Raw genomic sequence first — 24,331 nt, 5'->3', positions numbered from 1 at the left:
CTGGCACTTGTGACTGGCATGTGAAATGGGGGTTGTCTTTTTTTTTTTTTTGGAGACGGATTCACACTCTGTCACCCAGGCTGGAGTGCGGTGGCACAATCTCGGCTCACACAACCTCCGCCTCTGGGTTCAAGCGATTATCCTGTCTCAGCCCCCCAAGCAGCTGGGATTACAGGCACTCACCACCAGTCCCGGCTAATTTTTGTACTTTTAGTAGAGATGAGGTTTCACCATGTTGGCCAGGCTAGTCTCGAATTCCTGACCTCAGGTGATCCTCCCACCTCAGCCTCCGAAAGTTTTGGGATTACAGGCATGAGCCACGTCACCCGGCCATTTATTTTTGAGATGGAGTTTCACTCTTGTTGCCCAGGCTGGAGTGCAATGGCATGATCTCGGCTCACTGCAACCTCCGCCTCCTGGGTTCAAGCAATTCTTCTGCCTCAGCCTCCCGAGTAGCTGGGATTACAGGTGCCTGCCACCAGGCCTGGCTAATTTTTGTATTTTTAGTAGAGACAGGGTTTCACCATGTTGGCCAGGCTGGTCTCAAACTCCTGACCTCAGGTGATCCGCCCGCCTTGGCCTCCCAAAGTGCTGGGATTACAGGTGTGAGCCACCGCACCTGGCAGAAATGGGGATAGTCTTATGGGACTGAGCCCTTCAGCCTATGGAGTCTGACACTAACCCCACGTAGTTAGTATCGGAATAGAATTGAATTATTGAACACCCAATTGGTATCACAGAATCAGAAAATGGATTGGTGTTGGAAATGATACCACTTATACTTATCTGATATCAGCACAAAGACCACAAAAAAGTTTTTTTTTTTTTTCTTTTTTTGAGACGGAGTCTCACTCTGTTGCCAGGCTGGAGTGCAGTGGTGCAATCTTGGCTCACTGCAACCGCCTCCTGCCAGGTTAAAGCAATTCTCCTGCCTCAGCCTCCTGAGTAGCTGGGATTACAGGCACACACTGCCACACCCAGCTAAATTTTGTATTTTTAATAGAGACGGGGTTTCACCGTGTTGGCCAGGATGGTCTCGACCTCCTGACCTCATGACCCTCCCACCTCAGCCTCCCAAAGTGCTGGGATTACAGACATGCGCCATCGTGCCCAGCCAACCACAAAGTAACTCTATGTAAATTTGCCCCATGTGTAGCCTGGAGTAGCCACTGGAATGATCGAGGTGCTCAACTGTACCATCACCACAAAGCCTCTCGTGTTACCCCTTTACAGCCACACCCTCCCCTCCCATTCTGATATGGTACTAATCTGTGTCCCCACCAAACCCGGCGGAGTTCTCATGAATGGATTAGCACCATGAGATCTGGTTGTTCAAAAGTGTGTGGCACCTCCCGTCTCTCTTCCTCCTGCTCTGGCCATGTAAGTGGTGCCTGCCTCCTCCTTTGCCCTCTCCATGATTGTAAGTTCCCTGAGGCCTCTCCAGAAGCTGAAGCCACCATGCTTCCTGTACAGCCTGCAGAACCATGAGCCAATTAAACCTTTTGTCCTTATAAATTACCCAGTCTCAGGTATTTCTTTATAGCAAGAGGAGAACGGACTAATACACATTCCTAACTCCTGACAACCACTAGTCTATTCCCTCTCTAATTATAATATTTGCTATGTAAATAGAATCATGCAGTGATGTATCCTTTTGAGGCTGGCTTTTTCACTCAGCAAAAGTTCATCCAAGTTGTTCACTCAGCAAAAGTTCATCCAAGTTGCTGCTTGTATCAATAGTTCATTCCTTCTACAGCAAAATAGTATCCTGTGGTATCAATATACCATAGTTGTGAGTATTTTCTGGTTTAGGGCTATTATAAATAAAGCTTCTATGAACATTTGTGTACAAGTTCCACCATGAAAATAAGTTTTCATTTCTCTGGGAAAAATGCATGAGAGTGCAATTGCAGGGTTCTATGATAAGTCCATTTTTATTTTTGAAAGGAACTGGTTATATTTTGAACATAGGGCCAACAGGATTATCTGACAAATTGAACGTGGGTTTGAGAGAAAAGAGGAGTCAGGGATGGTTCTAAATGAAACTGTGCTGGAACACAGTAAGGGCTTGGTAAATGTCAGCTGCACAAGTGGTAGCAAATACAACTGCAATCATGAAAGAAAGGAGAAAAATCACGAGGTACTATAAGCAATGAGACATTGCCCTAGAAGGCATTTAGAGTCACTCATTTGCATATGTTAAAAGTGAAAGAGAAGAGTGTTTTATTTCCTCTTAGGATGTAGAAAATCACAAGGGAACATTATTCCCATTCTTTTTTCGGGGGGCTCCAGTGATCCTCCCACCTCAGCCTCCTGAGTAGCTGGGACTACAGGCTCCTGTCACCATGTCTGGCTAATTTTTTTTTTTTTGGTAGAGACAGGGTTTCGCCATGTTGCTCAGGCTGGCTGGTCTTGAACTCCAGGGCTCAAAGGGTCCACCCACCTCAGCCCCCGAAAGTGCTGGGAGTACAGGAATAAACCACCCCGGCCCCCGACTCTAACAATAACAAAACACCAGATAATTTGCAAAACCATAATTTCTTAAACCAGTCAGAGAGCTGAGGTGGCAGGCAACCAAGAGAACTGAATTCCAAAGAGTGACAAGCCCCTCCAAGGAAAGGCAGGACCAACTGTCTTGTGCAGAGCATGTGGTGGGCAGGAAGGGGTCTGCCCTGCCTTCTGAGCTTTTTGCACAGGCCTTCACCGCAGGAAAAAGACTGGAGGCAGAGGGGGAGCCGGCAGAGACCCCTCCTCTCTTGCTGGTGGCACAAGCACGCAAGCAGTGATTGGCTGCTGTGCAGCGACCCCCACCTGCTTCCCCAGGACAATTCTCTCTGGGCAAAGCCACGTGGGAGGCTGCACTCTCTGGCTCTAGGGCTGCTGCGGGAGAGGCAGAAACGAAGATCCACTGCATCTGGGACAGGATCAAAGTAAACAGCACTTGCCCCTGTGGGAGGGGCAGGACGCACTCTCCTGTGTTAAACCCACAGGAGATAGAAGGCACGAGAGGAGGGACAGGAGCACTTCGAAGACTCCACCTTCTAAGATCCTAGTACACAGGCTCTGCGGAGGCTGGGCCGGGAGAATGGAGCAACATCCCACCGCCCGGAAACCCTTTAACACACATCCACAAACTGCCTCCACTACCAGCCCAACCAAGAGTAGCAGCAACGGCATTTACCACCAGAGGGCGGGCAAGAGCACACAGAGGCATTTACCACCAGGAGGCGGGCAAGACCACACATCCCCTAGGTGGTGCAGGTGAGCAGGGGCTGCTGAGAGCTGAGGGTGGAGCCGCAACTTCGAGAAAATTTCCGGGACCCCCAGGCTGTCTGTGAGAAACACACTTTAAATATAGAGACCTAGGGCTGGGGCTGTGGCTCACACCTGTAATCCCAGCACTTTGGGAGGCTGAGACGGGCTGATCGCCTGAGGTCAGGAGTTCGAGACCAGCCTGGCCAACATTGTGAAATCCCATCTCTACTAAAAATACAAAAATTAGTCGGTTGTGGTGGCACGTGCCTGTAATCCCAACTACTTGGGAGGCCGAGGCACGAGAATCGTTTGAACTCGGGAGGTGGAGGTTGCAGTGAGCTGAGATCACGCCATTGCACTCCAGCCTGGGCAACAGAGTGAGACTGTCTCAAAAGAAATAAAAAATAATAATAAAGACGTAGATAGCCTAACAAAAGGAATGGAAAAAAGACATGCCATGTAAACACTAATCCAAAGAAAGCTCAAGTGTCTATATTAATGTCAGATGAAGTAGAAACAGAGAATATTTCCAGGAATAAAGAAGGACTGTATATAAAGGGGTTGATTCATCAAGAGGACATCATAACTGTCCGTGCATGTGCACTGGAGAACACAGTCAGGATATATGCAATCGAGACCGTTAGAGCTGAAAGGAGAAATAGACAAATCCACTCTTCTCTCAGTATTTGGTAGAGCGAGTACACAGAAAATCAGGCTGGGTATGGGTAACTTGAATAACACTAATAACCAACTTAATCTGATTGACATTTATAGGACATTCCGCACAACAACAGCAGAATACACATTCTTTTTGAGTGCCCATGGAACTTTAGCAAGACAGACCATATTCTGGGCCATAAAGCAAATCTTAACAAATTAAAAATAATTGAAATCATACAAAGTATGTTCTCTCACCATAATGAAATTAAACTATAAATCAGTAACAGAAAGATATCTGGAAAGTCCCCAAATGTTTGGAAATCAAACAACACACTTTTAGACAACTTATGGTTCCAATAAGAAACCATGAGGATAATTAGAAATGTTGTAATGGAAATAAAAATACAACATATCAAAAGTGTCGACGAAAAGAGTTAAACTCTGTAAAATATTTTAGGAGATTTATTCTGAGCCAAATATGAGTGACCATGGCCCGTGACACAGCCCTCCAGAGATCCTGAAAACATGTGCCCAAGATGGTCAGGGTGCAGCTTAGTTTTATGTATTTTAGGAAGGCATGAGACATCAATCAAATACATTTAAGAAATACATTGGTTTGGTTCAGAAAGGAGGGACAACTCAAAGCGGGGACTTCCAGGCTATAGGTAAATTTAAACATTTTCTGGTTGACAATTGGTTGAGTTTGTCTGAAGATCTGGGATCAATAGAAAGGAAATGTTCAGGTTAAAATAAAGGATTGTGGAAACCAAGTTTTATTGTGCAGAGGAATCTCTCAGATAGCAGACTTCAGAGAAAGAGAGAGAGAACAGGTTGTAAAATGTTTCTTATTAGACCTAAAAGGGTGCCTGGCTCTTAGTTGATTATCTCCTGGATCTGGAAAGGAAGGAAGAAAAACAAAGGGGAAGGGGATTCTCTGTAGAATGTGGATTTTTCCCACAAGAGACTTGCAGGGCAATTTCAAGGTATGGCAAGGAAATATATTTTGGGGTTAAATATTTTTTCCTTGTCTCATAATGTTATACCAGAGTCAGATTGAAAAGTAAGTCACAATATATAAATAAAACCCATCTGATTAGAATATATGATTTGTAGGGCATGACTCCCTAGACCCCTTAGATAGAAATTTGGGCAAAATAAAAAATTAGAACTTAGTCCTAAAAACTCATGGGATACCATTTATTGCAGTGCTTACAGAAAATCTTTGTGACATTGTTTAAGTTAAGATTTAGATAGGACAAAAAACACAGCCCATAAAAGGAAAAAAAAACTGATAAATTGGCTCTTATCAAAATTAAAAACTTCTGCTCTTTAGAAGGTACTAGTAAAAAATGAAAAGACAAACTACAGATTGGGAAAAAATATTTGCAAAACATATAACTGATGAAGAACTTGTATCCACAATAAATAAAGAATTCTTCCAACTCAATAATAAGACAAACAAGCCAATTAAAAATAGGCAAAGGATCTGAACAGAAACTTCATCAAAGAGATATCCTGGCAAACAACCACATGAACACATGCTCAACATTATTAGTCACTAGGGAAATGAAAATTTAAACCAGAATGAAATACAGTCAGCCCTCAGTATCTACCGGTTCCACGTCCATGGATTCAACCAACTGCACAGTGAACACACAGATAAAAGATATTGAAAAAAATAACAATACAACAATAAAAACAACACAGCATAACAACGATTTACATAGCATTTAAATTATATTAGGGATCATAAGTAATCTAGAGATAAAGTAGAGCAGGGGATGTGCATGGGTTATATGCAAATGCTACACTATTTTATATCAGGGACTTGAGCATCCCCGGACTTTCCTATATTCAGGAGTCCTGGAATCAGTCCCCAGGAATATGGAAAGATGACTGCCACTGGGTACCTACTAAAAATGGCTTTAAAAAAGAGGATACAGGCCAGGCACAGTGGCTCATGCCTGTAATCCCAGCATTTTGGGAGATTGAGGCAGGCGGATCATAAGGTCAAGAGATTGAGACAATCCTGGCCAACATGGTGAAACCCTGTCTCTACTAAAACTACAAAAACTAGCCAGGTGTGGTGACACGTGTCTATAGTCCCAGCTACTTGGGAGGCTGAGGCAGGAGAATCGCTTGAACCCAGGGGGCAGAAGTTGCACTGAGCCAAGATCGCACCACTGTACTCTAGCCTGGCGACAGAGCGAGACTCCATCTCAAAAAAAAAAAAAAAAAAAGAGGATATAATGTGTCTGGTGAGGTGAGCATGTAGCCACTTTGTTTTTGTTTTTTTTTTTGAGACAAGATCTCCCTCTGTCACCCAAGTTGGAGTGCAGTGGCTGGACCATAAATCACTGCAGTCTCAAACTCCTGGGCTCAGGTGATCCTCCCATCCCTGCCTTCTGAGCAGCTGGGACTACAAGTGCCCACCACCATCCCTGGCTAATTATTGTGTTTTTTGTAGAGACAGTGTTTCACTAGGTTGCCTAGGCTGGTCTTGAACTCCTGGGCTCAAGTGATCTGCCTGCCTTGGCTTCCCAAAGTGTTGGGATTACAGGCATGTGCCACCACCCCTGGTCAAATATCTTAAATAATGTACATTTCAAAATTATCAACAGAATAAATTCCAAATGTTCTTACTACAAAAAATAAGAACAGTATTTGAGGTGATGGATATGTTAATTAGCTCAATTTGATTATTCAACATCATATTAATACATCATAACATCACTTCATACTCCATAGATACAGCTGTTATTTGTCAGTTTACAATTAAAAATAAGATTAGGCCAGGTGCAGAGGCCCATGCCTGTAATCCTAGTACTTTGGAGGCTGAGGCGGGCCTATCACTTGAGAGACCAGCCTGGCAAACATGGAGAAAACCCATCTCTACTAAAAATACAGAAATTAGCCAGGCGTGGTGGTGGGCACCTGTAATCTCAGCTACTCAGGAGGCTGAGGCAGGAGAATTTTTTGAACCTGGGAGACAGAGTTTGCAGTGAGCTAAGATTGCACCACTGCACTTCAGCCTGGGCAACAGGGTGAGACTGTCTCAAAAATGAAAAATAGTCCTGGCACGGTGGCTCCTGCCTGTAATCCTAGCACTTTGAGAGGCCAAGGCAGGCAGATCACGAGGTCAAGAGTTCAAGACCAGACTGGCCAGCATGGTGAAACCCCGTCTCTACTAAAAATATAAAAAATTAGCCGGGCATGGTGGTGTGTGCCTGTAATCCCAGCTACTTGGGAGGCTGAGACAGGAGAATTGCTTGAACCTGGCAGGCGGAGGTTGCAGTGAGCCAAGATCACGCCACTGCACTCCAGCCTGGGCGACAAAGCGAGACTCCGTCTCAAAAATAAATAAATAAAAATAAAATTTAAATTAAAAAAAGCATTATGTTAAGTGAAGCAAGCCAGATACAGAAGGCCACATACCATATGATTCCACAAATTTGAGATTCTGGAAAAGACAAAACTACAGAAACAGAAGACAGCTTAGTGGTTGCCAAGGGCTGGGGGTGGGAGGTAGAAAACGGACCACAAAGAGGCATGAGGAAAGTCCTGAGTGATTGAGGTATTACACCTTCATTGTGGGGGTATTTATATTACTGCATATATTTGTCAAAACTCATCAAACTGTTCACCTAAAAAGGGTAAATTTTGCTGTATGCAGATTATTTCTTGGCCAGACACTGTGGCTCATGCCTGTAATCCCAGCATTTTGGGAGGCAGAGGCAGGAGGATTACTTGAGCTCAGAAGTTTGAGACCAGACTGGGTGACATGGCGAAACCCTGTCTCCACAAAAAAATACAAAAAATAAATAAATAAAATTAGCCAGGCATGGTGACACGTGCCTCTAGTTCCAGCCACTTGGGAGGCTGAGGTGGGAGGATTGCCTGAGCCCAGGGAGGTCGAGGCTGCAGTGAGCCATGATCTGCACTCCAGCCTGGGTGACAGAGTGAGACCTCGTCTCAAAAAAATATATATTTCTTAATATACTTGAATTTTAGTGAAGAAGTGGAAGGGGCAATGGCTGTGAATTAGAAATGAGATGGCCTCTGATGTCACATATCTGAAATAGGGTGTCCTCCAGCTGCAGCGACGATCTGTTCCCTGGTTGAGAAGCTCCCAGGCTGCTGCAACTCCAGCAGAGGGCAAGGTCTCTTTTTCTCACCTGGCACAGGGGCCCTACCAGCTGGATCATGTCCCTTGGGCCCAGGATTCGGTTTCCCAGGGCACCACAGGCACTGTTTCCCAAGTTTTCGGGGGTATGCATGTTGATACAGCAAAGAGGGCATTTATTAGGACTTGCTTATTCAATCATGTTATCAAACCGTGCAGGGAAAAGGTAGAGAAGGTAGCCACCTACCAAAAAAAGAAAAAAAAGCACAAAAAATACTTAAGAACTTCTCAGCAAGGAAAAGAAATAACAGCCGGGCATGATGGTCCACACCTATAATCCCAGCACCTTGGGAGGCCGAGGCGGGTGGATCATTTGAGGTCAGGAGTTCGAGACCAGCCTGGCCAACATGGTGAAGCCCCGTCTCTACTAAAAATAAAAAAATTAGCTGAGCATGGCAGCAGGCACCTGTAGTCCCAGCTACTCAGGAGGCTGAGGCAGGAGAATTGCTTGAACCCAGGAGGTGGAGGTTGCAGTGAGTCGAGATAGCGCCACTGCACTCCAGCCTGGCGACAGAACGAGACTCCGTCTCAAAAAAAAAAAAAAAGAAAGAAATGATGAATGATCACTCTAACAGGATATTGTGGTTAACTATGTTGCCAGTCAACAGCAGTAATCCAAGCTGTAGCCTTTCTGCATATTTGCAAGCTTTGGACACCTGCTTCATTTTACTCTTTGCTTCCTGAGAGGGGGCAGTTAGGACCACAGAAGTGAATGTTGTGTCCAAATTGCCTGGACTCAGATATCAGGTTCCAGTTTTGCCCTAGCACACATCTGGCGGAGGGGAAAGCATGCCAAACACGGGCTGCATCTGGTATTACAATGGTACAGGATTCCACTGGTGGCATTTTATCCAGGACTTCTGTATTCACAGCCAGGAGTAAAATTGGTCTGTGGTTATCAGCGTGAGGGTGGGTGGCACAGGATAGCAATCTTTATCAGAGTTTGGTGTTAGGATTAGCTTCATAAAATCAATTCAGAAGCATAAAATCAATTCAGAAGCATAAAATCAATTCAGCATTTTCCCCATATGCTCTGGAAGAGTTTAAATAACATAGAAATTCACTGTTCTTCCAGTTTGAAATAACTCATGCTAAAACTCTCTAGGGCTGGTGTCTTTCTTAGAGATGATAATTTTTAAATTTTCTTCTGTGGTAATTGGTCTTTTTGTGCTTTTCCCTCGAGTCAATTTTGGCAATTTAGGAATACTAGAAAATTATTATTTAATGTTGGGACACTCCAATTTATAAGCATGCACTAGTTTCTTCAATTTGAAAAGTCATCTCCATGGCTGTGTTCTTATCCCTTCTAATCCCATATTTTTCTATTAATATTTTGTTGACTAGCTGATGATTTATTTATTTTTGAGACACGGATTCACTCTGTTGCCCAGGCTGGAGTACGGCAGCACCATCTCAACTCACTGCAACCTCCACCTCCTGAGCTCAAGCAATCCTCCCACCTCAGCCTCCCAGATAGCTGAGACTATAGGCATGCACCACCACGCCCCGCTAATTTTTGTATATTTTGTAGAGACAGGGTTTCACCATGTTTCCCAGGCTGATCTCAGACTCCTGGGCTCAAATGATCCACCCACCTCAGGCTCCCAAAGTGCTGAGATTACAGGCATGAGCCACGGCACCCAGCCGGTTAATCTATTGTAATTTGCCCTCTCTCACACCCATAAAGAACAATCTAAGTCTGAATTACACTACCACACTACTTCTAGGAGGAATTAGGCTTCTCACCAATCCTTTTCAAGCTGCGGTTTCCAGGAGCCACGCATGATTCTAGAGGGCTCATGGAGGAAGGAGATGACGGGATGGTTTGAACAGTGCTCTGGCTATGTTTCAGAGCACAGACCTATGGCTTCTTTGCTGGTCCCAGATGGCTTTGAGGATCTGGAGGAACCCATGCCCTGTCTCCAGAAATGTGCCTCTGTTGGAATTCTCGCTCTCCCATTCACTAGCTGATGGAACTGGGGCAAGTCACATGACTTCTCTGTGCCTCAGCTTGTCCATCTGCAAAATGGGAATGACAGTGTCTCCCTCATAGAGTTCTTGTGAGGATTAAATGGCCTTAACCTTTGTAGAGCATTTAGACCAGGGCCTGGCCCATGGCTAAGTGTTGAAGAAGTTAGTGAGTATCACTAATATTATTGGCATTCCCCTGCTAGGTCTTTTCCTCTTTCTCATTCCTAGGAGGTACTTGTGACTCCTCATCTCAAGGGCCAGAATCCAAAGCTGATTCCATGAACCAAGGCACATGGCAGGGATGATGGAAGGTTGCCCCAGAGAGGAAGAGGAAAAGAGTGAGTAGTTAGGAGGGAGTGAAGACAGGCTGAGGGAAGAGGCTGGGAGAGTTCCCCAGGCTGGGGAGGTGGTGGCTATGGTCGTGGTGGTGGCTCTGGATTTGCTAGTAGCGAGGACAGTGCCTCCTGGCAGTGCCCTGGGGAGGTGGCGAACCTCGAGGGACATGGCTGCCCATGTGCCCAGGCTTTGCAGGAAGTGGAGACACACCCCTGGAGGAGAGTGAATGAGCCAGGGAGCGGTGACTGGCAGGACTAAATACCACAGGACTCCTCTCTGAAGTTCTGAAGTTCAAGGCATCTAGGGTGGGAGTAAATGATTCAGGACTTTGACTTTCCCACCTGGTAGCCAGGGGGCTCAACGCATATTAAATGTGATTTTGAAAAAGTTTTTTTTTTAAAGCTATTTCACATAAAAGGAGACCAGAATCCATACCTGCTTCCTCTGCCTTCCATATGTTGAGTTTTGTCGTTAAAGCTTTTCCGGGACTTTGCCATCCTTCTCAGAAAAGCTCAGCTGCAACTTTCAGGGTGGTGTGTGTCACAGGCACCCTTGGGTCCCAGCATCTGGCTGCTCTCCTGACCCTTATGCATGGGCTTTGGCGAGGTTCCTGGGTGTGGTCAGTGCCTCTCATTCTCTCTGGCCAGCTGGTGCCAACCCTGGCCAGGCCTGCCCACGGGCACCGCCTGCATGACTCAGTCTGGGGGATGCGAGGGGAAGTTGCAGGGGGGTGTGCAGTTGCTTTCCAACAATGCTGTGGTTGTGGTGTGGACCCGGACGCAGTCGTGGTGAGGAGCGGCTGGGGAGGGCCCATCTCTATGAGTAGCCGGCAGGGACTCAGTGCCTGGACATCCAAGGGGGCGTGATCTCTCTTGCTTTGACCGCAAATGGGTGGAGAGGCCTGGCAAGAGCTGGGAAGTGGGCCCCCAACCAAGGCTGGAGTAAGTAGGGAAAGCGGTAACCACCCCCCACCCCAAGGAGGTGCTGAGGGAGCCCTGGCCAATGCCAGCGGCCTCAGGGGGCATCAGAAGGAGCCATGGCTTGTGGGCCAGCGTAGGGTGCGCCAAGTCAGGCTCAGAGGCCTCCAGTGCAGAGAGGAGGCTCGGGTGGGGTAAGGAGTTGGGGCCCGGGCTCCCGCTTTCTCCAGAGTTAAATGCTGGAAGCTCTGTTTTCAAGGATCTGTAAATGTCCTTACGAGCCCTCCACCCCTAGCTGAGCAGTCTATTAAAAGGCTCTCTTCTGAGTCATTTTTTTTGAGGATGAAGAAGCTCTTCATCTAAAAGTGAGACAGGACATGGGACCAGCGCCACCACTCTCACCTTGGTTATCAGCTGCTTCCCTAACACAGGCCCTGCTAACTTCTCAAAACAGGTGGGATTCTAGTGGAAGGAGAGGAAACAGAATGGGTGGGATTTTAGCCTGGGCCCTCCCTGCAGGGGGCTGCTGCCCTGGGTGGGAGGGCACAGCATAGTGCACAGGGTTTGTGGGCATCTGAGGTGCAGGGGGAGGGAGAAGGTCAAGGCTGTGGCCAGGATGGTAGGCCGCAGAGGGGTCAGGTCTGGGCTGGCTTTCAGAGCCCACCCCGCCCTGCCAAGAGCCCAGGGCACCTCTGTCTCTATCAGCAGGCCTTTCCAAGGGTTTCAGGCCAGCTCTGGTTTGAGGTCCAGTACCCCCACTTCAGGCCTCTGTCTGTGGCATCCTCCAAGCCAGATAACGCCCCAGCCCTCACCAGGCTGCAGCCCCAGCAGTGCCTCTGCTGGCTCCCTGCTCCCCTTTTGAGGCAGTCCCCCTGCTGCTTGCCCACCTTCCCCCAGGCTGGACTTTGCCTACCACTCCCTACCCAGCCTCCTTCTACCTCCCGTTTCCTCCCTCCCTCTCTTCCCTTCCCCTGCCTCCTCTTCTCTGCCAGGTAAGGACTAGCAAGACACTCAGCACCCCCAGGACAGATAGGGAGACTGAGGCCTACTGAAGGACAGAGTCAGGGCCACAGCTGTGCCCCCTGCCAGCTGTCACCTCTGCTGTCTCTGTCCTTCCTGCTGTCCAGTCACATCCACCAGAGTCGTTTACTTAGCCGACCCTGAGGACCAGCCCAAGAGAAGGCTGCGCGGCAAGGGGTGGGGGTCTGTTTTGCCTCAAGGTGTTTCTAACAGCAAATGTCTCGAGAAGCAGTGAGCTCCCCAGCACTGGGGCTGAGCAAGAAGAGGACAGGGAGGGATGCTGGGCAGGTGACTCGAGGCCCTTACAGCCCAGGTGGATTCCTGCACACTAGTGCCCAGCGTACCAGCAGAGACCCTCTTGGTACGTACAGCCCAGAAAGAGGTGCTGGGTCAGGAGTGAAGATGGCATCTATGGTTTTTTGTTTTGCTTTGTTTTGTTTTTGAGATAGAGTCTCACTCTATCGCCCAGGCTGGAGTGCAGTGGCACAATCTTGGCTCACTGCAACCTTCACCTCCTGGGTTCAAGCGATTCTCCTGCCTCAGCCTCCTGAATAGCTGGGATTACAGGCACGTGCCACCATGCCTGGCTAATTTTTGTATTTTTAGCAGAGACGGGGTTTTGCCATGTTGGCCAGCTGGTCTCGAACTCCTGACCCCAAGTGATCTGCCCGCCTCGACCTCCCACAGTGCTGGAATTACAGGCGTGAGCCACTGCACCTGGCTGAGATGGCACCTAGGTAACCTTTGTCCAGCATGCAAGGCCTGGGTGCCTTCTCCCATGCCCATGTGTGTCCATGGCAGGATGGAGGTGGGAGAGTCCTGAGTGAGGCCACACAGTGCACCCCAGTTGAAGGGGAGAGGGGATGGTTAAGGAAGGCTTCAAGAAATCGGGGTTTCAGCTGGCCTTGAAGGGGCAAACGGAAGGGTGAGGGGACCAGTGGGCCTGAGTCCCTGCATCATGTGACCTGTAGTCCTGTGGGCCTCACACCCCCCTCCCTGGGCCTGGCTTGGTGGGGTGAGCCCACCAGGTGAGCTCTATCTAGCGAGGGGCCCGAGCCAGGTGACAGCAAGAACAAGGAACAAGCAGGTTGTTCCTCCATGCAGTGACAGCCAGACAGACCTCAAGAGGCCGAGGCCGAGCTGGGAGAGCACTCCTCTCCCAGCCGCCCTCCTCAGCTCAGCGCCTGCCAGGCAGGCCCCTGCCGTCCTGACAGTTTTTCTCTCCCCGCTTCCAGGGAGACTCTGCCATTCTACATGGAGTCAAAATACCTGAGGAGACCCTGCCCCCTGAGGTGGGAGCAGCTGCATCTCCTTTCCCAAGGGGCAGTCACTGCTGGGCAGTGCCGTGAAGCTGCACTGATAGGGCCCTGACAGGTCAGCCAGGACCTGTGGTGAGGGCTGCCCTGGTCCCTGCGCGTCATGGCTGTCTTCTGTCTTCTCTCTCTCTCTTCTCTCTTCTCCTTTGGATGACAGCCTCCTCTGCTTTTTGGGGGGCAAAGGGGTATCTGAAGCCCTTCCCCAGAGATCTAATCTCAGAGTCCTCCCAGCATGTGAGGACTGGCCCAGGTGTCCTCACTCTGAGGGCAGGCTTGGGGACATCCACCAGTCCCCCTAGAATCTGAACTTCAGGCCAAAGGTTCATGTGCACGTGGGAGCAGTGTGTCTGGGAGTCTCCTTGTGTCCTCCCCACCTCCCCACACTTTGTGATGTGTGGGCTTTTTGGAAAAGCCACCCTTACTCTCTCCTTCCATCCAATTGTGTGTTCAGGGCCATAGCTCATCTGCTGAGGGTACAGATCTCCCCAGAAAACTGCACACACCCGGCATTTGGCCCTGGCCTAGGGCTTAGAGACGTGAGCTCCAGCACTGTGTCTGCCTTGAACTTGCCTGTGGTCTCAGACAGGCTTCAGTTTTCTGACCTGAGAAATGGGGGCTTTTGTCTCTACCTCATAGGGGCCTCCTGACAGTCTGGAATTGGTTGACCTTGTCTGACCCCCTCCCAAGCTCACTCCTGGGAGTATCTAGGATGGAGAAGGGGTGGGGCTGCAATAAGGACAGCATCTTGGGAGGCACACACCGGCAGGGGATGCAGCAGAATGGCAGCCCTGGATGACAGGAATGTGTGTACTCCTCTCACCCGTCCTGGTCCAGCTCCAGAGGGACAGCGACAGAGCTGCGGCACCTACCCTGTCAGCAGGGTTAAATCCCAGCCAGACCTGCAGAGGGAGGGCCGAGAGAGGGCTGCAGCCACACCCACTCTACCCTGCTGCCTGGGCTGGTGAGTGGCCCAAGGGCTCCAGGGACTGGGCCAGGACTCTCCTGGATGCATAGCATGGCTCCAAGAAGCCCTCCCTCTCTACTGCACCAGAAAACCTCCTTGCTACCAGGGACCCTGAGGCAAGGATCACATCAGAGCCAAAAGCAGGGGACACCTCCTTGGAGGACCTCTGCAGATGGGCTGGGGCCCACCAAGATCTGGAGGGGTGGGTGCCGACACCCTGTACCTCCCCCGGCAGCTCCCCTGCAGCAGTACCTCATCAACTCTCCATGTCAGTGTGGGAGCCAGGCAGGAGGGCATTCCCATCTTACTCATGAGGAAACTGAGGCCCAGAGGTGAAGTCTGACTTGCCCACAGTCACACAGCAGTGAGCAGGATTGGCCCTGAAACCCAAAGCCCTGGTACTTGGACAAAGTCTGTTTCCCTTTCTCACTGGTGTTGCCCCCACAGGGAAGCAGGTGGGTCTGGAGGCATCCCGAGGGCTCGTTGGTCAGAGGAGGAGAGGCACCACCCTCTCGCTTCTTCCTGGTCCATCCCAGTGTCCAGGACCTCTGGGATGCCACAGCCAGGGCAGAGGACGGGGGCTGCAGGGCCTCGGGGCCTCCCTCCATCTCCCACTCACACCCTGTCGGCCTGCAGCCCCACCTCACGATCTGTGTTCAAGGCTGTCTCTCTGCCAAGAGTCCTCTTCTCCCCTCCCTGCCTGGAACGAGGCCCTCTCCTATGTGAAGGCTCCCCAGCACCCCTAGGTTCTGCCTCACTGGGCACTGTGTGCTCCCCGTTCCCTGTGGTTATGCGCTCCCTGAGGGCAGAAGCTACGATGCTCCTGTGTGTGCCCTAGCGCAGCACCTGGCCTTCAGGAGACTGAGTTCGGGAGCCTGCAATTGTAAGGGAGTGGGTGGCTGGTGGAGAGTGAACGGTGTGAGAGTGAGAGGGCCAGGAGGGGGACCGGTGGGAGTGTGAGGCTGAAGGCTGAGAAGGGGCAGCAGCGGGCACACGAGCCCAGATAGGAGCAGGGGCTGAGCAGGGAGAGCAGGCTGGCGCCACCCACCCCACTGCAGGGCCCTCCCCTAGTTGAATGTGGTCCCATTCCCATGCGACAGGCTTGGCCAAGGGCTCAACCCCACAGGCTTCCACGATGGGCTCAGCGCCCTCATGGTCACTGTGGTCCTGACCGGGTGGTGGCTGCCCTTTCCACATTTGGCGAGGGGAAGGATGATGCCTAAGGACATCCCCTAGGCCCAAACTAGCTGTGGCTGGCCGGCCAGCCAGCAGGCCGCATGCAGAGCCAGAGTAGAAAAACCTTGTTTTATTCAGCCCAGACCTGGGCAATCTAGCTCTGTGGTATGGCCAAAGTATAAAAAATAAAAACCACCAACAACAAAACAACACTGTAGAGAAAAGTGAAGTATAAAATGGGGTCTGGCATCCGGAATCCCTGTGGTTTTCATCCACGTTTGCTCCCTGAGGCCGGCAGGGAGGGATGCCCCTGCCTGTGGGTTGGGGGCTGGGCCCCTCGGCGGGAGGCTGCCCGGGGAGCAGGACCTGCTTTGGAGGGGGAGAGATTGGCCATCTGTCCCTCCCAGAAATCAGGATCTGAGGAAGGAAAGACAGTGGGTCAATGAGGGGCTGCAAAGTAGGGCCCCTGTGGCCTCGTCAGCCAGGGCTTTCCTCCCACAGCCCAGATCCCTCGTGGCAGGGCAGGCATGGGCCTACATTTCCCTCAAGAGAAAGTGCCGACCCCCTCAGCCCAGCTCCAAAAGGAGGGGTTTGATGGACTCCCACCCACCCAGGGCACAGTCTCAGCACATTCCCCTCCCCATGCCCTAGTCCCAGATTGTTTTCTAGGCCATTAGCAGAGCTGCTACTGTCTGGAAATACTTTCTTGTTTTTTCTAACTCAGTACTTTTTTTTTTAAGCCTCCTTTTTCCTCCAGAAATACGATGGAAACCCACAGGCGTCAGTCCCGTGGCCTTTCTGGGAACGCTCTGTCCAGCTTCCTGTGCACGCTGGCCCAGCCGCCTGCGGTCAGGGTCACAGAGACTGAGACACTCTAACAAGGCCCGGCCTTTCCAAGCACTTATGTAAAGAGCTCTTGGAAGGAAGGGCTTTGGCTCCCCCTGCTGCCCACAGGCCCCCGGGGAGCTGGGAGGGCCCCGCAGGCTGCTTCTCCATCTGCCCTGCTGAGAGCTCTCCTGGCTGCTCCAGGCTCCTGGGACATGGGATGCTGTTTCTGTTCCCATTCCCCTTTCCCAGCAGCAGGCGGGACTCCCTGCCTCCCCGAGCCCCCAGCAGCCTCCTTTGTTTCCTGGGTACCCCATCCTTCCTTCCTCCTCCTTCCCTAGAATGGCTTCTACCACTTTGGTGACCCCTGGGTCTTCAATGGCTAAGACAGGCCCTGAGGAGCAGGAATGTGCTGGAAACCCAGGCCTGCTAAAGAACCAAATTGCCAGTGATGGGACACGAGTTCGTCCTTTCAAACATGCTGTGTGCCCTGAGGAATTCTGATCTCATTGTACTTATGAGGAACCTAATCTCTGCACTGAACTAGAGGCTTCTGTTCCCATTTTTAATATTTGTGATGTGGTGGCAGCATGCTGTGAACAGTTAGGTTGATGGTAGCAACCAAGTGTGAGAGGGCTGTCTCTAAATGAGCCTGGCTCTGGTCACAGATTGAGCCCTGACCCTGGCCACACACTGAACCCTGATCCTGGTCACACACTGAGCCCTGATCCTGGTCACACACAGAGCCCTGACCCTGGTCACAGATTGAGCCCTGAGCCTGGCTACACACTGGGCCCTGACTCTGGTCACAGACTGAGCCCTGACCCTGGTCACACACTGGGCCCTGACCCTGGGTACACACTGAGCCCTGATCCTGGTCACACACTGAGCCTTGATCCTGGTCACACACTGACCCCTATCCCTTGTCACAGACTGAGCCCTGGCCCTGGCCAGACACCACACCCTGCCCATAGTCATAGGCTTAATCTCTCATACCTGCCATCCATGAATAAGTATACACTTTTAGGGAAAGATACCTGTCTGGGCCTTGAGATCTCTACCACCTTTCTCCCAGTTGATGAACTAAAGCTGAAAGCTCTAGGACTAATTTTTTTTTTTTCTTAATGGAAAAGGGTTGCTTTGATCTGGAGTGTGGTGGGGTTTCCTTGTGAGCTTGTAAGCAAGGGGTCCCTCTGCAAAGTACTTCACATGGGGAATCAGGAGAAAGACTCAGGACCCTACCCAGCAGCATGTGCCAAAATCCCAAGTCCAGATTTTAGGGACTTCTTCTACAATGGGGGCCTAGGGACTGAAGATGGCTCCTTTTAACCAAAATCACTTCTATCTGTGACTGTTTAATCCAGTCTACTTGATAAGGACACTAACGATCACAGCTGCTGTTCACTGTGTGCCACTGTGTGCTGGGCTGTTGAACATGCAGACCTCAGGCCTATGGATCCTCATCCCCAGCCTATGTGGAAATACCTATTTTATAGTTGAGGAAAGTAGCTCAGGGAAGTGACCCAATGTCACAGAGTGAGGAAGCTGTGGAACTGCGACTGCAGAGCTCATGGCCTTGCATCAAATGACTCTGCCTTCTGCTGGTTTTCACTTGGGACATCTCAGGGAGCCACAGGATGCAGCCTCAGATCAACACCCTACAGCCTGAGCCCCACCATAAACACTCAGCTTGGGGTTGGCATGGACAAGGCTCTTTTTGATGGGCCCCGCTGCAGCTGCATTCGGCCATCAAGGTGACCTAAAGTGCAGGTATCTTAGGTATCTCAGGTGGCCTTGCCTGCTCCCCAGGCAGGAAAGGGACGGGGCCAGGAAGGGTGGTGGGCAAACTCTTACTGGACAATTTTGCAGTTTGTTGTAGAAACGTAGCGACCTGTGTAGTGAATGTTGCATCTCACCACGTTGTTGGTGAAGTCAGACTCCAAAACAATATACTTTGGGTTCACGTGCACCTGAGGAAGAAGAGAAACAGGGAGAAAGAGAGTCTAGTCAGGGGGGCTGCACCTCAACTGCTCACCAGAGAAGGTGGTAAAGAGGCAGACAGACAGACAGAGAGGTGACAGAGAGAGGGAGAACAGAGACACACTGCTAGAGAGACACAGAGGGGAAAGAAGAGGCAGCTGGTAATCCAAGAAAACATCATCTGATCCCCGTTATCAGAAGATTGGATGTTTCCCTAGAGCTAGAGCCTATGCCAGGTGGGCCCTGCATGGGGCATTTGGGGTCAGAGAGGTTGGATCCTGCCCAAGGGAATGCAGTAATGAGGAGCTGAGCCGGGATTCAACACCTGGTCTCCCCAACTCCAAGGCTCAAAGTCATTCCCTATGCATCCCTGTCTAGGTGACTGATCGAGGGCCTGTCTGATCCCCTGCTCTGGAGCCCCATGTGCCCAACATTCACTGAGATGATGGCCCGAGTATGATCTATGCTTTTTGTCTGAAAAGGAGCTGTTGGGATACAACACTTTTAAATGTTGGATTAACTAGGGTAGGGCCAGCTTTATTTGCAGAACATCTAAGAACAGATGCAGGGATGCAACTTTCAAATCCTGGTATATTCCCAAAGGGCAAGGACTGTGAACTGCATTGCTTATGTGGTTTGTGTGTCTAGTGCCTAGAACTCAGAGGCGACTTCCTACATGTTGATTGAGTGGATGAATGAGGAAAAGAAAAAATATACTGGACAACCCCAGGCCCTGGAGGAGCAAGCTTGGAGCCTGCTGAGGAGCACTCAGGAGGGAACCACAGAGAACCGCTGCTGGATGCATCTCTCCACCTGCTGACTTTCTGCAGGGAAGGCCTCCGCCTGCAAACCTGGCTTCACAGCTCTGCCTTAACTGAGCTGCTTTTCTGCTTCTGAGTGGGTCCAGATGAACTGGTGGAATGATCCCTACTCATTTCATACCTGTGTGGAGGAGGCTGAGACATGGCTTCCCCAGGTGGGCCCATGACAACCTGGCCTACACAGATGTACCAAGTCTGGATGTGTGTTGTTAATATGCTTTTCTACTTTTCCCTCAACCAAGGGAAGAGGTGATGGAGTGAGTGTCCATTAGAGCAGGAGGGGTTCAGGCTAAAAGGGTCTTAGTCACAGGAGCCCTTGGCTTTGCAGGGGTTCCTATAAAGAGCTGAGGGCCTCTCATCTGTCTCCCAAATGATACAAAGTCTGCCCTGTCCAAAGACAGGAAGATAGACCACATGGCTCTCCAAGTCTTCCTTGCTCTCTCTGGTCCTCTGTCACTTAGGGAGACAGTGTCACCACTGCCTCTAGCATTACCACAGCTGGGGCAAAGGTTTCCTGGGTTCTTTATGGAAAGAGAGGCTATGTCAGCCTGAGACCTAAACCTTCGGCTGGGAAGCCTAAACCTCAAGTGATGCCTCAGATGCTGCCTCTGCTCGGCAGCTGGGGAGAAGGGAACAGGCCCAGAGGCTGAAGCTTCTTTCAGGAACAGGGGGACACTGGACATGAACATCAGGTTGGAGGGAAAGCCCCAGACCCACAGGCCCACCTTGAGGATGTAGTTCCCAGGCTGCACGTCGGTTATGTCGATCCACTGGCAGTCAATGTCCGCATTGTAGGTGTCATAGCAGCCTGGGCTCAGGCCCTGGGAAAGGGACAAGAGGAGCGGCTGTGATGCTGCTTGTTTCCCAGAGCCACCCAACGCCCACTTTCAGGAGTTTCGGGCCTACCTTCCCCTGGGTTTCTCCCCTGACCCCGGCCCAGGGCAACTGCTCAGGGTGGGTCCACCCCTTCCTAAAGCCACTGGCTAGATGGACCAGAGGAAAGACAGAGATATCTAATAGCCAGGTGGGAGGGACGAGATGGATGGCAGAATGGATAAAAAGAGACAGGACAGATGGTCAGTTTGTGGATATTTAGGTTGGCTGATGGAAAGAGGGATATGGGTGGGTGAACAGCCCAATAAGACGTGTTGCTCTGCAGACTGTTGCAATGTTTCCTTCTCTCCATGAGCAGATCACCTGGAATAGCATGGAAAAGGGGCTTGAGCAGGGAGGGAACAGTCCCTGCAGGGCAGTGTGGCAGCCTGAGGACTGGTGAGAAGACCTTCACTGTGAGCAGAGCTGAGTGGCCAGAAGCCTTGGCACTAGCCGGGCCTCAGCCGGCTTCAGTGGGCCTCGCTCTTTGCCTCCCCAACTCCTCATCCTCCCATGCCCCAAACCCCATCTCTCCAGCCCAACCTGGGTATGAGAGGTGCATGCATAGCGCTTGAGGTTGCCGAAGTCACAGGTGCTGTCCTCCAGGCAGAAACTGGCCTTGTGGCCCTCGGCCACCTTCTTGCCTGTGGCGGCATCCAGTAGGTCGTAGTGGCTGAACTCGTCCATGCTGTGGTAATGTCTAGGGGCAGAGGAGAGAAGGAGAAAGAAGAGGGCCTAGTCTTCCCTGGGCCTACCATCCTGTCCCCATCCTGAGATGGGCTCAGGTGACCCTGCTGTGGCGCAGCCTCCTGGCCGGTCTAGGCTCTCCTGTCCCCTGAGTACTGTGGGGTGGCCCCCCTGTGCTCCCCACCTAGCTGGGTTGCTCCAGGACAGCACATGCTCTAGACCCCTCACTTCCTTTTTGGGCTCCCACCTGTAATGGCCTCACTGGGCAATGCCCTGTATTCCAGACATTTCCATTCCTTACTGAGACCAATCCTTCTATATCCATCTTCCAGCCTAGCTTTGGCTAAGGCTTCTCTGAGAAACACTTGCCCCGGTGAAAAGAGTTGGCAGATAACACCTCCCCGGGCCCTCTAATCCAGTATCTGTGTCTCCCAGAGTGCTCGTGGTGGGAGGGGAGCTCAGGCACCAAGGTCCCTGGCCCAGAGGAGAAGTGGAAGAGGACGGGCCCAGCTCCTCCCCACTCACTGGTGGCAGCTGTGCCACTCCCAGGTGTGCCGTGGCCGGTTGGGGAGGAAGTCCGCTGTGCCCTGGTTCTTCACGCGCTGGGGGAAGCGCAGCAGCACCCGCACGTCGTAGTCGGTGGCCTCAGGGGCATAGGCTGTGCTGCAGGGACAGCGGGGGAGATGGGGGTGGTTGGGGCACGGTGACACCAGAACCCAGCATGGGCCCCCTCAGCCCCACCCCCAGCCCTTGGCCACTGGTTCTGCAGCCCCACTCCTTGTCCCTGAAGATCTTCTCCTCTGTCTCCTTGAAATGTGGCAGAGGCTCAGGCCTCTTCCTCTGTCTTCTGACCCTGTGAAATCCTGGCTGTCCCCTCCTTTCTGGCCTCCACCATGTGGCCACCAGCTGCCAACAGCATCTTTCTAAAGTGGTACCAGGTATGGCAGTGTCCCTGATACCTGCAGGTGACTCAGCTGGGGTCAGCTCCTAGGTATAGGAGCACATAGCAATCTCTGAAGGGCCACTGAAAAACAGCCCTATTGCGGGGGCCAGGCACTTTGGCTCAGGCCTGTAATTACAGAGCTTTGGGAGGTCGAGGCAGGAAGATCACTTGAGGCCAATAGTTTGAGACCAGTCTGGGCAACATAGTGAGAAATTAAAATTTAAAAAATTAATTTAATTAAAGAAATTTTTAAAAAATTAAAAAATTAGCCAGGTAAGGTGGCTTATGCCTGTAGTCCCAGCTACTTGAAGACTGATCCCTTGAGCCCAGGAGTTTGAGGCTGCAATGAGCTATAATTGTGCTGCTGCACTCCAGTCTGGGCAACAGAGTGAGACCCCCTTTCTAAAAAAAAGAAAAGAAAAAGTCCTATCCAGGAGATTCTGATAAGTCTCTGATAACAAGACAGAGCCCTAATTGTTGACCAAAGTATGCCATGTCTTGGGTGTGGGCCTGAAAAACAGACTTGAAGTCCTCTGGTCAAAGCCTCTTCACTTTTCTAGTCCCATCTGCCCTTCCACTCCCCCACACACCCTGGGTTCCTGCTTCAAAGCCTATTTTCCAAACAGGCTGAACTTTTTCCCTGACCCATACTTTTGCCCATGCTGTTTGCTTGACCCAGAATTCCAAAACTCACCCAGTCTCCTAGAGTCAACTCAAAAGTCCCCTCCTCCAGGAAGTCTGCCCTGATTGCTCTACACAGAGGATCCGGATTGCCTGTGAGCTCTAACAGCACTGACTGCGGCACAACCCGATACCACCTACATCTTGCACTGGGTCCAGACCACCTCTCCCTGATTGCATGGCTTCAGGCTGGCAACCTGCCCTTTTCCATTCAGGGAACGTGGGTCTGGTATGAATTGCCTGCTCGCAATTCACCTGCTGACTCCAGATTTCCAACTGAGGCAGGCCTTGTGACAAAAGGAAAAGGGTGGAAAGAGGAACGAGGGGCTGCAGGGAGGGGAGACACACACACATGCACACATACACACACATGCACACACATGTGTGGTAGGAACAGGAAGGGGTGGCTGAAGGCCCCTCCCCTCTTCAGCTGACGGCTGACAGCTAACTCTGTTGGCCTCAGGGGCTCTTCCCTGGCACTCATTAAGGTCCGGTCCTAAGGCCAGAGGGGAGCGGTGGCCAGTCGTAGGGATTAGCACTCTCTTTGAGAGAATGTCTGGACAACAGGCGGCTCAGACTGTCTGCCAGGATGAAAGGCCCTCAGCCTTGTCTGGGGGAGGCTTGGAATCTGTCTATGTCTGGGTTGAAACAAAACATCCTCCTTCCCTCTGTTCAGTTAAATCCTGCCCTTCTGTTCGGCTCAGCACACCGTGGGAAACCATAAGGGTCTAGGTTCTAGGCCCAGCTTGGCCACAAACTGGCGGTGAGACTTGGAACGGGTCCCTTTTCTTCTCTGGGTTCTGCCTGCAGCATGTGAACTGGCACCAGCCTGCGGCCCATACTTGAAATGATCTCAGAGGGCCCTCCTGCCCCAGGGCTCCAGTTTTGCAGGATTCTCCAGGTCTGAACTCCCACACCCACCTCCTCTGAGGCCTCAGCCCTTGCTGACCCCTCCCTCCTCTGACCTCCAGCAGCCCTGGCCTGTGAACCAGTCCTTCTGGCTCTTGTCCCACTCGTGTCTTGGTTCTGTCACTGGGGTACGGGTGAGGGCTGTTCTCTCCAGCTGTACCAGGAGACCCTCCAGGACAGAGGACAGGCTGCCTCCTCTCCCCAGCTGGGAGCGCAGGTCCGGGCACTCAGGATCCTTCATGAAGAGGCAGTGATATTAATAGTTTGACTTTGACTAATTCTCTTAAGACTGGAAGGGCTGTCATGGAGGCTGTAAGTTCCTCATTGCTGGAGGAATTCCAGCAGGACCATTATGCTCTCTTCCCCAGGACAACTGAAACAAGACAAGAACTGCCCAGACAGGCTGGCTGAGTGGTACTCAGCCTGCGGTCCCTGGACCAGGGGCAGTTCCCACACTGCTGCCAGTCTGGGATGGGATCGGGAACTTGCACCAGAATGTACATCGACAACATTACTAATCACTGTGCTTAGTTCAGCAGACGCTTTTTCTTTTTTTAAAGCAAGACTTTCTCAATGAAGGAGTGAGTTGAGTTACATTCTGGTTCAAGCTCTTTATCTTGTTACAGACAGATAAGGGTTTATGATCAGCTACTTATAGTGGCAATGAACTAGAAGTTCTAGAAATGAGAAAATGTTGAGATTCTAAAGAGTTTCCTAGATAGTAAAAAGTCAAACTAAACAGAGAGTTCAAATGTCCAAGAAGCAGGTAATTAAGAAAAATAGGTGCTTTCAACATAGAGGGATATTACCAAAA

The 24,331-nt window shown here is 50.9% G+C and overlaps 1 protein-coding gene and 1 long non-coding RNA gene across 3 annotated transcripts in view; one reads left to right on the top strand and one right to left on the bottom strand.

The window, feature by feature from the left end:
• The window catches only part of LOC129050503 (uncharacterized), a 23,483-nt gene extending 3,904 nt beyond the window's left edge, over window positions 1-19,579 (top strand). Inside the window, exons 2-3 of one of the 2 annotated variants that reach the window (XR_008514186.2) lie at window positions 10,298-10,407; window positions 19,252-19,579. This is a non-coding gene — a long non-coding RNA (uncharacterized LOC129050503). Of the gene's footprint in view, window positions 1-10,297; window positions 10,408-10,591; window positions 10,755-19,251 lie in introns of those variants that run through there. The other variant, XR_008514187.2, reaches the window with a different exon arrangement.
• Window positions 15,914-24,331, bottom strand: part of LOXL1 (lysyl oxidase like 1) — a 25,919-nt gene continuing 17,501 nt past the window's right edge. Inside the window, exons 3-7 of the mRNA XM_009250012.4 lie at window positions 21,510-21,647; window positions 20,841-20,997; window positions 20,150-20,245; window positions 18,478-18,593; window positions 15,914-16,215 (exon numbers count right to left, since the gene is read on the bottom strand). Of these exons, the coding sequence (XP_009248287.4) occupies window positions 16,209-16,215; window positions 18,478-18,593; window positions 20,150-20,245; window positions 20,841-20,997; window positions 21,510-21,647 (514 nt within the window). The 3' untranslated portion in view covers window positions 15,914-16,208. The remainder of the gene's footprint in view (window positions 16,216-18,477; window positions 18,594-20,149; window positions 20,246-20,840; window positions 20,998-21,509; window positions 21,648-24,331) is intronic.

This window comes from Pongo abelii, chromosome 16 (assembly GCF_028885655.2).
Source record: "Pongo abelii isolate AG06213 chromosome 16, NHGRI_mPonAbe1-v2.0_pri, whole genome shotgun sequence".
NCBI lineage: Eukaryota > Metazoa > Chordata > Mammalia > Primates > Hominidae > Pongo > Pongo abelii.
Note: the sequence above shows the minus strand (reverse complement) of the source record. Positions and strands in the feature narration are given on the sequence as shown.